The sequence below is a fragment of the Paramisgurnus dabryanus genome, chromosome 15 (genome assembly GCF_030506205.2).
Source record: "Paramisgurnus dabryanus chromosome 15, PD_genome_1.1, whole genome shotgun sequence".
NCBI classification, from domain to species: domain Eukaryota; kingdom Metazoa; phylum Chordata; class Actinopteri; order Cypriniformes; family Cobitidae; genus Paramisgurnus; species Paramisgurnus dabryanus.
In genome coordinates this window covers 20,712,363-20,729,857 of record NC_133351.1, presented here as the reverse complement: position 1 = coordinate 20,729,857, position 17,495 = coordinate 20,712,363, and the positions used below count along the sequence as shown (strand labels likewise).

The window sequence follows — 17,495 nt, the reverse complement described above, 5'->3', positions numbered from 1 at the left end:
AGTATTAAAACTAATATTATTTGCTAATGATACAAACTTATTTTGTTCTGGTGATAATTTGAAACAAATTTTGGATACAATGGAAAAAGAATTGGTATTGCTAAAAAAAATGGTTTGATTCGAATAAATTAACATTAAATATAAGCAAAACAAAATTTATTGTATTTGGTAATCTTTTATTGAACACAATAAGTAAATCAATGATTTATGAAGTTGAAATAGAAAGGGTGTCAACAATTACATTTCTTGGGGTGATTACCGACAATAACCTAAATTCAGTGCTGAGCAAGCTACTTGGAAAATTTAGTGAGCTAAGCTACTTCACATTAAATGAAGCTTCACTACACTGAAGCTACCCCCCTGGGAAATGTAGCAAGCTAAGCTCCATCAATAGTAGCTTGCTACATCCAAGCTACTTTTTTATTTTTAACCAGTTTTATTATGTAATTATTTATTCAGTTTCCATTTAGCATTTTGGTAATTATAGGCTATACAAGCATAATGTAGGCCTAGGTACTTCACGTTATGGGGCGGTTTGCTGGACAGGTCTTATCCTACTCCCAGAATAAAATGCATGTTTGAGCTGCCTTAATTAAAAAAATGGCCCTGACATATCTTAACACAGGGGTCTCCAACGTGGTGCCCGCGGGCAGCAGGTAGCCTGCACAGAGTCTGTGAGGTGCCCGCCAAAGCACACTATATTAATAGTTTCAATTGTAATATTTATTACATGTTTTTATATTAGCTTGGCTTGATGACATAACCCAGTCAGAGGTAGAACGCGAGTCTTCACAGAATGCGAGTGGTAATGTTTTGGCTGCACAACTCGAACATACGGGACAAACAACGTCCTGTGTCGATTCAAAATGACGCGCTTATTCTCAAATTCAGGACGGCTTCAGAAATGTTTGGAAAATTGTAGCTTGTGTGGAAGCTTCCTCACTAAAAGAGCTTAGCTACTGAAAAGCTACTTGATTTAGAAAGCAGCTTAGCTACCACCAAGCTACTGAAAAATGTAGTTAAACTACTAGCTTCGCTACTTGTAGTGAAGCTACTGCCCAGCACTGCTTAAATTGGAAGCTCCATATATTTTATATTAAGAACAAGATATCAAAATCAATTGCAATATTATATACTGTAAAGTTAAAGACTTTTTAAATGAAAAATCATTATATACCTTGTATTGTTCCCTAGTGTTTCCATACATTAGTTATTGTGTGGAAGTATGGGGAAATACATAAAACAAACATCAATCCAATATTTCTGCTTCAAAATAAAGCCATATGAATGGTAAAGAAAACAAACTATAGAGAGCCAACCAACTCCCTATTTATTTAAACTAAAGGCTCTTAAGCTTAAAGAATTAGTAGAATTAAAAACATTACAAATTATGTACAAAGCAAAAAACCATCAACTGACAGAAAGTGTCCAAGGGTTGTTTACAGCAAATAAAATGTCAACATGACTTAAGGGGAACTTGTGAATTTAAAAAGAACCAAGTGAGGACTAATACAAAATACCAACCTCTTTCAGTTAAAGGTGTAAACCTATGGAGCAGCTGTCATGAGGAATTAAAAAAATGTGGGACACTTAGTAAGTTAAAGAAATTATTTAAAACTGCATTGAAACTATATGAAACCATTTAAAGAATGATAAATAATCAACCTGCTTTTGTTGTATTTTGGATTGTGCAACTGTATTGCATAGGCAAAATTAATGTTTATAATCTATTTATATTTGTTTGACAACATTATATTGTAAGGCAATACTTTTTTTTTTGTTGTTGTTAAAATATGAGATGTTAAAAAGGGTAGGCATTATAAACAAGGGCATCAGCCTACACCTGTTTCAGACTGATGTAAATATGTTTTTGTTTTTAGCTCAGCTGTGTTGTTAGCTTAACTCTGTTTGATATAAATCAAATCAAATATACAGACGAGCTCCGCCCTTTCACCTGACTATTTGATTATGATATAAACGAATAGATAGAAAACGTCCTGATAGCTGTACACTACCAGCAATCTTGTCGAGGGGCGGGACTTGTCAGAATGTTGGTGGGGAAAGAAAGAAGGCTGCGTCCTCCGAAGGCCAATGACGTCGCCGCGACGAAGGCTGTCCCAGTTCGGAGGCTTTCAGATGTGGCCTCCAAATGCGTCCTTCGTTTTCCCTGACAGCCTGGCTGCCCCAAGATTCAACGCGGGCTTGTGACGTCTTTTATTAATAAATAAACGACGACGGCTTTTCAAAATAAATATTCATAAGTATAGTTCAATATAAACGTATATTTAGCAAATTAAAGGTCATTGTCAATATTTTACTATTATAAACGATGTTTTAATAATATGAGTTAATGTTGCTGTGGCGTTTTACTTTTGTATACTAAGGTTAAATTGTATATACTGTTGACTCGGTAGTTTAATATGTAGTAGTTAAATCACCATATTCTTTAAAATATAATGAAAAAATATTTGTCTCTATATTTATTTTTTTAAGTCTGAAACTTCTCTCTCTCCTGTTGTTTCCATGGCTGTGTCCCGCTGACAAGCGCGGTGGGCGGGAGCAGCAGGTTACGCAATTCCCTAGGCTAGACCACAGTTATTCATAATACAGGCCTCATTTCTTTATTTTCAAGGATAACCCATTGAGATGAACCATCTCATCTTCGAGGGGGTCCTGATGAATATCTATGGGACCGTCTCATTTTAGTTGGTTTCGTGAATATATCAGAGGCTTATGGCAAGCGGAATAGAGGCTGCATCCTTCGAAGTCCTGCGAATTTGGGAAAAAACTGAAGCGTTTCTTCGTCTGTGGGCGGAGTTTAAAGTGAGAGACAAACTCGGCAGGCACTCGAGTACTAAACTTCCACGCTGAAAACAACAGGAGGATGGATTCTTGACGCAGAACAGAAGGATATCAAAGTTTTTGAATCCCTGCTGATGATTTAAAAGTCATCATGGATGAAATGCAGTTTGAACTTTTGCCACAGACACGCTGAATACTACGTTACAGTAACAATAACTTCGCTGGTGGATTTTTGTTCAGAGTTGCAGTTCAAGTTTCCGATTTCCCTCAGATGTTTGCCGATGCAGTGCAAATTAACTTCAGTATTGCATGTGCCGCTGTGATGTGGGTAGGATGGACAAAGAGAAGATTTCAGCAATTCGCGATCTAAAAAGCAAGGGCTCCTATTTATAACGCATGCTATATGTTTTTGTCTTTTTATATTTGGACAACAACCCTCCTTTAAGTTGAGCGGGTTTATGGTTTTTGCAAGGAAATATGTGGAAACTTTGCCGCTTTTCACGTCACCCAGCCGTTCTAGCTTGCTTAGTATTGGAAATATTAATTTACAGCGTCAAAGGTAAGTATAACACACGTTACCCGTGCAGTGACATCTGTATTTATCATTTGACGTTAAACTGCATTTTCTAATTTCGTTTAAAATGGCAACAAATGAACAGATTTTCGGATTTCGCGTTTTAGCTGAATTTGGTGCTTTGATTTCTTGTACGTTGTTTTGTTCTCTCATTATTAAGCGTTTTTGTTGCATACCTTATTTGTATATCACTTTGGATTAACATATGTGATAAACGAAAATAATCTGCCGTGGATGTTTTGTTTGTTTTAGGTCTCAATGTTTGTATGAGCGGTAGTGCAACATCTTGTGAAGAGTGTCTTCTCATTCACCCGAGCTGCGCCTGGTGCGCGCAAGAGGTACGTGTGCACGCGCAGGAAGTGCGACTGACACTCGATATTTGTTTTTAGTTAAACCTACAGAACTATCAAATTGGCCAGCACAATTTTGGACATCATATGTTTGTAGGCAGCCCATTTACCCTCTTTTTAAGTAAGGGTCCAGTGCTAGACTGTTGACAGATTGCTAAAAGCTTTTGCTCTTTTTTTGTCTTTTGCCCTCATTCAGGACTTTGGACAGGCAAGAACAGTCACCTCACGATGCGACTTTAGCCAGAACTTACTCAAAAGAGGGTGTGATGCCCCTTTTATAGAGAATCCGAGGAGTAGCAACCATCTCCTGAGGGGCAAACCCCTGAGCTCCAAGGGGTCTGGTTCAACCCAGTATGATGTCATCCAGATATATCCACAGAAGATCTCTCTCACCTTAAGACCTGGTATGCATTTACTATAGAAGATTTTGAATGTAAAGGATGCCTGTGTTAACACTAGATCAACTGGGGCCCAACAGAGGCCTCATGATGACTTACAATAACTTTACAAATAAGCTTAAAAAGGTTGAAAGGTACTTGGAATGTTGCAAAGGTTATTTTAAGCAAAAACAAATTAATTAATATAATAATGGCTGCTTGATCTATACTTTCTTCAGGTGACCAGACCTCATTTGTGGTACAAGTTCGTCCTGTGGAGGACTACCCTGTTGATTTGTACTATCTGATGGACCTCTCACTCTCCATGAAGGATGATCTGGACACAATTCGCAACCTGGGCACCAAACTGGCAGAGGAGATGAGCAAACTAACAAGTAATTTCCGTCTCGGGTTTGGATCCTCTGTGGACAAGAACATTTCACCCTTCTCCTACACGGCTCCAAAGTACCAAGACAACCCTTGCAATGGGTAAGAGAGACATCAACACCTTAGTGTTGGTTCTCATGTATCTGTGGTGAGCTCTACGGGGGGTTTACCAGACAGGGCTTATTCTAGTCCCAGACTAAAATGCATGTTTAAACTGCCTTTATTTAAAACATCTTGCATTGACATATCTTAACATATATCAGTGTCATTGTTTTGTCCCAAGATGCACACCAGTATTGTTTTTGTAAGGTATGTTTGTAAAATGTCCAAATGTAACGAAGGCCTATTCCTGGATTCATCTAAACCCGGTCCGAGAAACTGCCCCTAAATGTTTGGGACGTGCATTTCTAATGGCTAAATACAAATGCACTTTTGTCTTTTAATGCCCTTTTATGTGCAATCATGGAAAGAATTGATTTGAAAGAGCAGCTTTTATTCGGTGTGGTCAATCTGGAACAGTGTTAGCTCAGACTAAAAGGTAAAAACCTAATTTAGATTGGATACATTTAGTTTTTATAATCAGAAAGCTTTGTAATCCAGGTGATATCCCTGATGGATATTTTTATTCTGTGAAATAGTAGTATTCTGAAAGGGTGATATAACAGATTGATGTTGAGAAGCCAGTATAGCACATTTGGCCCAGAGAGGTTATTACCCTAGATAAAAAAATTGAAAGGTTTTCTGCTATAGTAGATCAGGTGTCCTGACAAAGTAATGTCCTGTTACTGTAGACTTACTCTCATAATTCTTTTCTATTATTAAAGCTACAAGTATTTCCCAAACTGTGTCCCCACATTTGGCTTCCGTCACCTCTTGTCTCTTACGAACAAAGTTGATAATTTCAACGAAGAAGTCCAGAAGCAGATGGTGTCACGAAACAGGGATGCTCCAGAGGGAGGTTTTGATGCCATTCTGCAAGCTGCTGTGTGTAAGGTAAGCTGCCACTTCATCAATGAGCATCTTTTACCCCTACCCCTTAGTTTTGCACATTCACATGAGAGTAAGGCCCAATTGGAATAGCCCTTACACTCACGTGAACATGCAAAACTAAGGGGGAAGACATAGAAATGCGATTGGGCCTTAAAAAGAGGAAATATTGTACCATGAAATATGATACATTCAAATGGATATTACATAATCCTTTTTCAGAAGATATAGAGGTGGCTGGGTTCTAAAAGTGACTCAAAAACGTTGTATGACATCATGGACTGTAAAAATATTTGCTTGGACATAAATAGCAGGATCACAGAATGTTTGAGCGAGAACTCAATAAAAGATTGTCCATTTATCCAATATGTATTCATTGCTTCTGTTTCTGTGCTAGTTTGTAATCTAGTTGTCTTAGTGGAAATAGTAAGAGCTTGCATTCCACATTTGGCTTGTGTTTTTAGTTTTTTATTTAAATGATACTGGGGCGGTTTCCTAGACAGGGCTTATCCTAATCCCAGACTAAAATGCATGTTTAAACTGCCTTCATTTAAAAACATCTTGCATTGACATATCTTAACATATATCAGTGCCATTGTTTTGTCTCAAAATGAAAGCCAAAAAGATTAAAATGAATAACTATTACAGCAATCTATAGATTCATATTTATAATGATAACATTGCACACCCATAAGACAATGTGTAGACTGGTAAAATGAAGAGTCTGGTCTTGTGGCAGGAGAAGATTGGCTGGAGGAAGGAGGCCTATCATCTCCTGGTGTTTGCCACAGATGATGTCCCACACTTGGCTTTGGATGGCAAGCTTGGTGGACTTGTACATCCTCATGATGGGGAGTGTCACCTGAATGACAAGAATGAGTACAGCGCTTCAAATCAGATGGTAAGTGTATATATATTTTATACTGCAAAACTCCAGAATAAAGTAAATGGCTAAAAACTAAATCAAACTAATGTAACTCTACAAACTAATGTAACTCTACATGTTATTTGTGTTTTTCTATAGCTTTTGACAGGTTGAGCTGCAAATGTGTTTACTGGAAATGTACTAAATGCAATGCACTAAACTTCTATTAGTTGTAAATGCTTGAATTAAACATAATGGTTGTCTGAAAAGGTTAGTTAAAGCCCAGCAGGCTGTGTGTGCATTTGCAGATAATTTGCTTTTATTGGGATTGGTTTTGCATATTAATTAGCTTTTCACTGTTAAACCTATGCAATCTTTTTGATATTCATAACTCTATTTGACTTTAAACTGGACTGAAGGGTTTTGTGTAAGGTAAAGAGCAGATGTAAGTGCAACATTTAGTGCAGTTAGAGCTCCATCCAAAGCAATGGTGTTTTGAGAAAGACCGCTTAACCAGAAAGTAAACAAACGATGGTAGTGTGCAAATTGGGATCCAATGAAATCACTCTGCGAGCACTATTTGTTATCTTGTGTTGATGTATTTCCTGTTGAAGCCTGAAGGTTGGCCTGGTCATTTCAAATGGATCATTGCTTTTTATATAAATAGCCAGTAGGCTTTAGTTACATCATGAACTTAGTATAGAGTTAAGAGGAGAGACAGAAATCTACAGAGCATATGATTGAACTAAACTACATATAATACAAGATAACTCTACTGTATTTTTCCTGGGGAAAATACTGTAGTTTTTATTTCATGTTTTTTTTTTTCATTATTGCTACCATTGCTTAAAATGGTCAAGTTATATGTGAACATCACTGAGCTTTTTATTTGAAAGCTTTAAAGAAAGTGTGCCCCATGGATATTTTCAGACAGGTTAGCAACACGGAATAGATTTAGTTGTACAGAAAGGAAATGGGTGGGTAAGACAACGGAAACGATGGAGGGGAATCGGAATAGCAATGACTTCTTTTCACAAACTTTCTATAGAAAGATGGCTACAGTGAATATGCACAAGCTTCTTCTTACTGACATAAACATTGATACTGTTCACAGGATTACCCTTCACTAGCTCTACTTGGAGAAAAACTGGCAGAAAACAACATTTTCCTCATCTTTGCGGTGACCAAAAGACACTATGTTCTTTACAAGGTATCGTACCTTCATCACAGACCAGATCTACATTGGGCTGTGTTTACTACTGTGCTGTGCCTAATGGATAACTTCATTTTGTTTTGACAAAATTATCTTTTTTTACTGTCCTTTACAACTTTTTACCCATAGAACCTCACTGCATTGATTCCTGGGACTACAGTGGAAATCCTGGACTCCGACTCTAAAAACATTATTCAGCTAATTGTCAATGCATACAATGTAAGTTGTTACATCTTCGTTTAATAGATGAAATATATGATTTTTGCATACTTTCTTTAATGAACAGCAGCACTTCTTTGGTGTTTTTGACCCGACAATGTGCGATCACACTCATTTGAAGGGTCATACAACTGTCACACATGTTTGAGTAAACTGAACAGTACACTAAATATCCATACAAGCTTTCTTTTTCTTTATTGGAATGAGAATAAGATGTGATTTTGATGGCGTGCACATTGCTTTTCTACTGCCCTTGACAACACTGATGATCAAATGCTTACGTAAACACCTAGGATAAGATGTGTCCTTTGTATTGGACACACACACACACACACACACACACACACACACACAGTAAGATGTAGTCTGGCTTTTGTAGCTAAGACCTAAGATTGTTTATTGCTGCATTGGATGACTTTCATCCAGGAAGTGTACTGGAATGTTGTTTTGGGGCTGAAGTTGTTTTTCAGCCGTACACGTGTGGGAGAAGCAAAGACCTTGTGTTTTTTCATTCGTGAATTTTCATGACATTTTAGTCTTTTAAAGAGCAAGATTTAAAAACAAAGATAAAACAAGAAAGATCTGTTGTACATTGGCCACAAGGTTTTGCATTGTCGGTAGGAAATAAGTTGGAAATTTTCCTGTAGAGACTTTATTAAAAATGAAAACTGGAGGCAACCACAAATTAAATATAAACCAGATTTTTTTTGTGATTCAATTATGTCACTGTTCATTTACAGCAAATAGTACACCCTACTAGGTATTATGATTCCTACGTCAAACACATTTTGTTTTCATTAGTTGTTTTCACATGCAATCCAGGATTACAATAGATGTTTTGTGGTTTTACCTTTAGTGCCACTGTGCCACAGCATAACACAGACCCAATATGTCTTCCACTAATTTTTATGTTTGGTGTTTTTGTCCTCTCTGATTGTAGAACATCAGGTCAAAAGTTGAACTGAGCGTGTGGGATCATCCTGAAGATCTTAATCTGGCCTTCACTGCCACCTGTCAAGACGGTCAGCCCCTGACCGGCCTCCGCAAGTGTGCTGACCTAAAGATCGGTGACACTGTTAGTATTTAACTTTAGTTAATTTTTTGAATCATGCATGTGCTTTTTACACACACAAAAGTGCCAGACCACACCTAATCCAGTCTGTCTGCCTGTATTGTATGATTTCAGCCAGTCTGTTTGAAGCCTGCAGCAATGAGCTAGGATCTGTCTTAAAGGGGACATAATATCATAATTGTCATGTTTTAGATTAATTTGGTTTTTCATTAGCATATTTTTTTTAATCCACCCTCTTTTTGACTTAGGTTGAAATAGGTCGGTTTTACACACGCTCGTAGATTAAGAAGGAAGTTTTGAGTTCTGAAAGATTTATGGTTATATTAATGTAGTTAATTTTATTCTTATACTAAATGAGCAAAGCAATTTGGATCCCTTGTGATATCATAAGGAATCTGATCATTATTTTTATCATTTTCCTTTCTGTCTTTGAAACCAAACTGCCAGATTTTCTTTCACTTTTCTTAAGGAAGTAAAAGCGAGTAATGGGGAAAGGCAGCTATAGAAAGGAAAGAATGTCTGATTTTTATTTTAGGGCATGACTTGTTTGTCGTTCCAACTTAAGTTCATTTCTGATGAATACATAAGAGGAATCATAACTCATATTAATACCAGAAGTTGCTGAATCTGTGCCAGAAAGACTCATAATGGATCTTTGCTCTGATGAAATTTAAACATGCAACCAAATGCAATACAGATTCATACAGCCTTAATGCACAAATTCTGGCTGTTGAGAATGTGTCCAATTGTTGAATCAGTAAAATCACTATTTTTCAGCAGATCCACAATACTACAGGTAATACCACTGCTATATTGTTTAGCACTGCCTGTTTAGAAGAAACGTAAGGTCTTCAGATACTAATACAGTGTAATACAGTGATTCCCAACCTTTTTCCTTGGGGGGGCCCCCTAAGTACATATATAACAATCTGAGCCCCCCAACCCTCTACAATATGTCTTTCTATTTGATTTTGCCATGATGCTGACCAGCACATTAAGTTAAAGTGAGCAAAATTGAAATAATTATTTTACACAAGAAATGTTTAAAGGAACAGTATGTAGGATTGTGGCCAAAACTGGTATTGCAATCACAAAACATGTGGCTAAAACTGGTACTGCAATCACACAGCTGTGGCCAATACACAAAATGACAACATAAACATCAGTTGAGGGCTGCAACTCCACTTTTTAAATGACAATATCCTGGCCAGACCACTGTTGTCAGTGATATAAGTATTTGAAATGAAAATGATTTCTTAATGTCTAGTGACATATCAGGGCCATTTTATGATTAATTGATATACATTTCTTACATACTGTTCCTTTAACTCATATTGGTATTGTAAGCGTTTTTTTTACTTTAATAATAATTTTATTAAAACATTTTAAATGAGCATTTTATACAACTGTATTGAGCTCAAATTATATTGGATCCCGCACCTGTGAACTCTGCTGCCCACTACAGTGACCCTCAAGGTTTAATCTCGAGCTATTCAGTTTCTTTCTGTCTAATTAAATGTAGCGATGGATCATGGAGAGAGAAGAGGGGTAAAACTGAATAACCACAATAAATAGAGAAACACAATTTTTCTCTACCCAGTCCAATATGCAGAGGGCCTTTTTGTTCATCCACGAGGAAGTTTGTCAAACTGTGCCCAAGTGCCAATCTTGCCTTTAGAAAGGGGGGCACAACCCAAGCAGAATCCCATGTGTCACTCAGTTCTCCGGCTAGCTCTCGCAGGAGTCGGGAGCTGAATTTCAATGGCTTCGCACAATAGTGCCGAGTTCTTTCTGGGTGAGGAGCTGTGGAAAAACATGGGCCTTAGCTACAGAGAGTTAGCCTGTATTGTAAAGTTAAGCTCGGATTCCTTTCACAGAAGCAGGATTCAGGTCCTATGAGGCTATTTAAATATCCCATACATAACAGATTGGTTTAATCCTACATCAAGTTGGCTAAAGTCCCAGTTTAGCCCACAGTATGCAATGTGTAATGCAAATTTGCATTGTGGTTGGCGAAGTAATTTGAATTTCTTTACTATTCACAGAGGACTTCACTAAGAACAAATCGTGGCTACTAATAGTGTTGATTATTTGCACGTACTGTTTGGGTTCATTTAGCATTCGATTCACTAAAGGAATTATGCAAATAAGGTTGTGGAGAATGCAGCAGACTACCATGATCTGGAATTCGTTGCTCCTTCATTTAATCGGATATTTAAAACATTGAAAGTGCACTTTACTACTCTTTCTCGTATATCTGTTTATCATTCGGTAATATTGAGTTATACTAAAAAGTCAGAGGCAAAGTTATTTTTCATTGGGCTGTATAAGGATTCCTACAAGTTTAATTTTGTCTGGCTTATGGTGGCTTTACAATTTCTCGGCATTACAAAACACTGTTTATGACTAGCATGCTGCAAATTCAGTATATGAAGTTGTATTTTTGCTGTGGGCGGCATGTCTCTACTGCAGAGCTTTCAATTTCTGCCATCAGTTGGACTCCGCCTATAAAATATGTCATCTCCATTTACAAACATGCAATAGGTCTATATTATACAATTTTTACTGCATGCTTAGACACTGTAGACATAAGCTCCACCCTCGTATCTTTTACTTATTCATCTTTATTCAAAACTAGTTACTTAGCTTAATGTCAAGACTCAAATCACAATCCCCGAATGCATGATAAACATACAATGGTTTATTATTGATGCTTGGTTTATTCTGTGCTATAAAAGTGAACTATGTGATCTCAAATCTTGACTTTCTAGATGCGTCTGGCCATTATCTAAATAATGCCACATTCTTGTGACTCACATGTCTCCTTAATCTAATTCTGCAGTTCATTGCCTCATTATGGAAATACTTGTATACTTACCCATTCCTTACTCCTCCCTTCCTACTTTGACCATCCTGTGACCCGTCACTGTCCCTCCTTTTGGTGGTTATGTTTTTTCTGGCACAATCTTGAGAGAAACAGGATGTACAGGCTGGTAAATTTGTAACAAAATCTCATCACGACTCAGATGCTAGGAATCAGTGTTGTTGTACATCTTTGATTTTACCATGCCCAAAAAACTGTGCCTTTCAAACTGGTTTGATGGTTTAGAGTTGGTCATCAAACTAGTTTTGGATTAATCAAATCTGTTTTTTTAGCAAATAGTAAACAATTTATTGACTTTAGATATTTCAAAGAAACATAAATGTAAAGTACACATAATAGGTACACACAATGTACTTATATGGGCAAAAAATTCTCATGCGTGTCTCATCAGTAAAGCCGTTTAGGTGATTAGTAGTAAATCACCATCACCTGCGTTTAGATGGAGCGGCATTTACTACACAAAGCTGAATTTCAAGATCTCAAAATTGCATTCATAATCATGGAAAATCCCTCTGATATATTCTTGGTTAAATACAGCTCTATGTAGTAAATGCTGCTCCATCCGAAAGCAGGTGATGACGATTTACTACTAATCACCGAACCGGCTTTACTAAAGAGAAATGCATGAGAATCGCAGGCGATGATTTTTTTTATCTTATACTTTTGTAATATTTATGAACTGTAAGCAGCTTATTACATCTTAGAAGAAAGAACCATGGATCCAAATGAAGTCCCTTTTGATCCTTTGATGTGAAAGGCCTAAAGAAAACCAAAGCACATGGCAATGTGTGGATGATTACATTCTAAACTTACAACATTAGTTATACCTATAAAATGCAAAAATAGAAATTGGTCCCCAACTGTAGATCCACTTGCAAAGTAACAAGAACTCTCTTTCTATAAAAATCCTCTCACTGGCAGACATCTGAGCCTCTAGTCTAGACTGTCAACATCAGTATGACCTTTTGTGGCCCAGTGTTCAGCTTTGAGTTTGTGTAAAGCCTGTGGGTCTGGAGGGCTCACTGATCTGAAGCGTTACTTCAAAGTGTTCAGCCTCAACGTGTCAGGCGTGTCTTCTCCCCTGGGTTGTAATGGATTAAAAGAAGCCTGTATGTATTTTTTGAAGGGTTTGGGTTCTTTGCCCCTGAGGAGAGAACAAACTTCATTTGTGTCTCTTAAGAAAACAGTTAGAGTTGTGTTTCTATCTTTAGTTCATCGGAAAGTATTTTTCATACATTTAGTGTTGAAATAATAAATTCTGCAATTGTATTGATGCTCTGAGTTGACAACTAGATTTTAGAAGGAATTGATGTAGATCAAGTCTGGGCTGGATGAAGCCTCTAATGTTTTAACTTCCTTCCTTCCTTCCTTTAGGCAATCTTTATAGAGATTTATAATCTTTATCAAGAAAAGAGTTTCTTTTTTATCTGGTCTAATGGCCTATGGTTAATCTATATAAGTTATAAGATAATGTCATACAGGTCTTCAGTGTCACTTCGGGTTTATAACTCCGCTTTGACCTTGTTGTTACCTTTTAGGTGTTTTTTTAATACCTTAACTTTCTGTCTGTGTGTTTTAGTCTACTTGCCTGTTCCTTCTTGCTTTTTCCGTTTGAGATTTAATTTGTAGGTGAAGCATGTCATTGCTCTGCCATATTGGCACCAAATGTCTATGCTTCCCAAAAATCCCCATCTGCAACATGATCTGAAACATGCATATGTTATAAAAATGGTTCTTTATTTAACTTGTTTTCCCCCCCATCTCCACTGACCTTAAAAATTAAAGTCCCCCTATGGTTAAAATCAAGTTTCTATTGTTGTTTATATGTCTATGTGGTGTTTTCAAATGCTTCAAGACAAACTATTTGCAAATTCATCATTCAACACTATTGCTGAGTTTTTCCTCTATTGCTGAGTATTTCCCCATAGACTTGGAGTTTTCCAAAGACTTATTCTCGCGGTTTGAAATATATTTGGTTTCCTACGTCACAAACATGTAACCAATCACATCAACACAGCTGAACAAGTGGGTCAGTAGTTTGAGCCATAGATATTTTGTATGGATGCCGCATAGACTCATGTATAGTCTGAGGTGGTGCGAGATAGTGGAGGCGGGGATTCATTTGCAAATTCTATATATCTATAGTCCGAGCTTTGCAATTGAGTAGAGGAGGGGACTAATTTGCATATTCATAGATCTGCATATACTAAATTAGGCAAGGGTGTTGAGTTAAATTCGAGCTGTTCAAGAAATTACTTTCACAAAAAAACTTTTACATATGCCATCATGATTTTTTTTAGGTGATAAAATTATCAAATACAGAGGGACTTTTTATCACATGCATATTTCATGGTTCTCCTGTATTCCAGGTCTCATTCAACGTAACTGTAGATGCTCGAGGATGTCCTCCCAAAGGCACCAAGAAGAGTTTCACAATCAAGCCTGTTGGCTTTAAAGACCGTCTGGAAGTCTCTGTGGATTACCGCTGTGATTGCAGCTGCACATATTACACAAAGGTCAACAGCAGCCGGTGTAACTCCGCGGGCACCTACAGCTGCGGGATGTGTCAGTGTGAGCCCGGCTATCTGGGAGCCCGCTGCGAGTGCAAGGAAGGAGAGGTCGGCGACCAGTACCTCAGTACCTGCCGAGAGGCCGAGGGCAAGCAGGTGTGCAGCGGCCGTGGAGAATGCAGCTGTAAGCAGTGCCTGTGCTACGAATCAGAGTTTGGCAAAATCTATGGGGCCTTCTGCGAGTGTGATGACTTCTCCTGTGCCAGGCACAAGGGTATATTGTGCTCAGGTAAGAGAAGGATCCAATCATTTTACACATTAGAAATGGATAAAGAAGCAGCAAGTATATTTGCCTAATGTGAATTTTTTTATTGTTTTAACCTTGGACTTGCTATGAAGCATGTACAGAGATGTCAATGCAAACGACTGATTTACCTGGCTTGCCTAGGTTTTATACTGTTGGCTGCCACATTTGTGCCTGGTACATTTTGGATCAGTTCTTGCTGAAGAGCTTCTGGCTCTTCATCTCTGTCATACAACAGTAAGAGCTTTGTAACCGACTGCGTTTTGTTTGTCTATGGACACAATGGCTGATCTATGAGCAAAAAAGCTTTGTGTTTTTCTTTAGTCAGCAGGAACTGCAATTGGTAGAGCTGAGAATAGGGCTCATCTCAGCTCAGCAATGGAAACTGCTTGTCCTCAGTAATGAGTTCATAATGAATCTGAGCAATTAAACTCTTTCAAACCACTTTGCCATGCTGAATTATCTGGGAAAATTGTTGTAAACTTGTAATAATGGCTGTGGGAAAAGGCAAGCGTTGATAAGCGAGTTCTCTGTAGGTTTCATTCACTTGTTAAAGCCTTGTAAACATGCTTTGTGGCATTTTGATTTGGCTATGCTCCGGTGAGAGCGGCTTGTTTTACAGGTTGTAAGTTACAAGGTTTGGGGTCGGCTTTAATTGTAAAAAAAATTCTAAAGCTCATGAAGTTTGTGAGCTGGAGTTTATCAGGAGACCGCAAACATCTTAACCCAGCAGATTTCAGATGAGGTGGGGTGTTCAGTGAAAACATTTATTATTCAAGCATTGCTAGTGGTACAGAAAGTACATGTTGCTCTATGAATCTCCCAACAGTACACCCCTAACCAACACAATGCCATGGCAATTCGTATGTATTTTACAAGGTGACTAATTGCTATGATTCCACCCCAGTGACCTTGTGTTTAGTGATGGTGCCCATCTTGCTTTAAGCTGCGGTCATAGTAAACTCTTTTCTACTTACTTCCATTCAGACGTATGCGAAAAAATCAGATATTGGTCAACCTGTTCATTGACATTTTTTTGGTTGTGTAAAGGTCATATTATCAGTACCTACAGAAAAACGCGACTATGCAATCGCATGATTCAACGCATAATCAGCCAAAGTCCGCATATTTATGCGAGTGCCGCGCTTTCAATTATACAACAGTTCTTTCTGGTTCTCGAATCTGATCAGCTAAGAGGTGTGCGATATTGTACTGGTAATGTAACCGTAACCGCTTCACCGTTTGTATCATTCTGCCACCTACTGGTCATTTTAGTATTAGTGAATAGAGGTTTTTAAAACAGGCTCATCTCTGAATGGAAAAACTTCACGCACACACGGACACACAAAGACGCACTGTTTTTAAACACTCTCTGTGTGTCTCATTAGTTCACTAGCTCGTAAATCAGAGTGCGTCATATAGAAAGCGCTTCGGTTTGTGTTTATTAACCCTTTAGTTTCACTTTATCACTCAGCTTTTCCTGTAAGAGGTTTCTGTAAAAAACATTTAATTAATTAGTAATCTAGTATGTGTTCATTGTTCCGTCATAGTTTCTTCAAAATTAAGTGTTTTTAATAAAAAATTTAATTTTTACCATGACGTGTATGCCCCGCCCCTTTGATTGCTTTGCACCCAGTTAATCGAGTACTCGTTCATCAGACCTATGGATTAATCGAAATGAAAAAATGAGATAAATGCCCATCCCTATTATGAAGTAACGTGATTATGTGTCATTGAAAAGCTGAAAAGTTTTCCTGCAATTTCATTGCATAAATATCCTGCATATTCCATCGCATTTTTTTAAACGTGCCACAAGATCAAGGATTTTTGCCCGCAACAATCACAAAAAACTCAGCGGTTTTCTGGAAGGACTGATATTATAGGGACTTGACAAATCAGGAAAGTATACACATTGACCCAGAGCACCAAATCAGGTAGTGAATGTGGGCACCCAGGACTTAATTTCCACAAGATCCCAGTGTGTATGCCAACCGTAACTTTAGCAGTAGTAGTAATTTTTTCTAAAAAAGACAAGTGACATTGACTAGCTGAGAGTTTCACCCAAAGTTCAAAAACCCGCCAGTTGCGCGACGCTTCTATTGGAAACAAATGAAAACATACGCCAGCCACAGGCGAAAACGCCTTGGTGTACACACCACCTTAATGTAAACCTAAAGTTTTTACGCATATGTGAGGGTGTGCATACAGTGCGTGTGAAGTAAATAGAATGCGCACACTGTATGTGCATCACAGGGTTTTTGGAACCGCACACACTTTGTACGCATGTGCGTACAGGAGAATGTAGTATGTAGCCCAGGAGATGCATTGCATTTTGTCACAATGCGCATGCGTCTGTCATCTGCATACACGTAGGAGTCAAATAAACTATGCTTTGCAATGCTGTGCGTTCGACTGTTCGTGTACCACCGAGGACTCGTAAGAAAACAAACTATTCTCTGGTCTTAAATGCTGTGTGTAAATCTTGAGTTTGTGAGGAAGTAGGCATGTTTGCTTTGTTGCATGCTGCTGATAGCTGTGATAAAAGTGTGTAAACATGACCCGGCTGACAGATCAGAAAGAAGGAGCACTGACAAAATAAAACGGTCCCTTTAAGGAGTGGAGCTTCTAAACCTCATCCTGTGGCTGTTGATCAGTGGATTACTGGGATTTGTGAGCGTGTCTTGACTTATGAAAATGACAGGCTGAGCTAAAGGTCTTTTTGTGTTTCTTTTTTTTTATCCTATTGTGGACATAATATACTGCAGAATGTAAACATTATTTAAAGACTATCGTTACCTGCCTATTATTGCTCTGTCTGTCCTTTCTTCATACACCTGGAGTAAATAAAGTTTTTGTTTGATGCAGGAGCCATTTAAAAATGCTTTTTCAGCTGCACTCTTATTTGCTTATCTCTGTTTGGGCAGACAGGTCAGATGCTGCACACCACGCAC

The 17,495-nt window shown here is 37.9% G+C and overlaps 1 protein-coding gene across 1 annotated transcript in view; it reads left to right on the top strand.

The window, feature by feature from the left end:
• The first annotated feature begins 2,769 nt into the window (after positions 1 to 2,769).
• itgb5 (integrin, beta 5) overlaps positions 2,770 to 17,495 on the top strand; it is a 34,701-nt gene continuing 19,975 nt past the window's right edge. The window contains exons 1-10 of the mRNA XM_065251466.2: positions 2,770 to 3,361; positions 3,629 to 3,714; positions 3,923 to 4,130; positions 4,343 to 4,592; positions 5,315 to 5,483; positions 6,217 to 6,378; positions 7,457 to 7,552; positions 7,685 to 7,774; positions 8,715 to 8,849; positions 14,100 to 14,529. Coding sequence (XP_065107538.1) covers positions 3,280 to 3,361; positions 3,629 to 3,714; positions 3,923 to 4,130; positions 4,343 to 4,592; positions 5,315 to 5,483; positions 6,217 to 6,378; positions 7,457 to 7,552; positions 7,685 to 7,774; positions 8,715 to 8,849; positions 14,100 to 14,529 — 1,708 coding nt within the window. The 5' untranslated portion in view covers positions 2,770 to 3,279. The remainder of the gene's footprint in view (positions 3,362 to 3,628; positions 3,715 to 3,922; positions 4,131 to 4,342; positions 4,593 to 5,314; positions 5,484 to 6,216; positions 6,379 to 7,456; positions 7,553 to 7,684; positions 7,775 to 8,714; positions 8,850 to 14,099; positions 14,530 to 17,495) is intronic.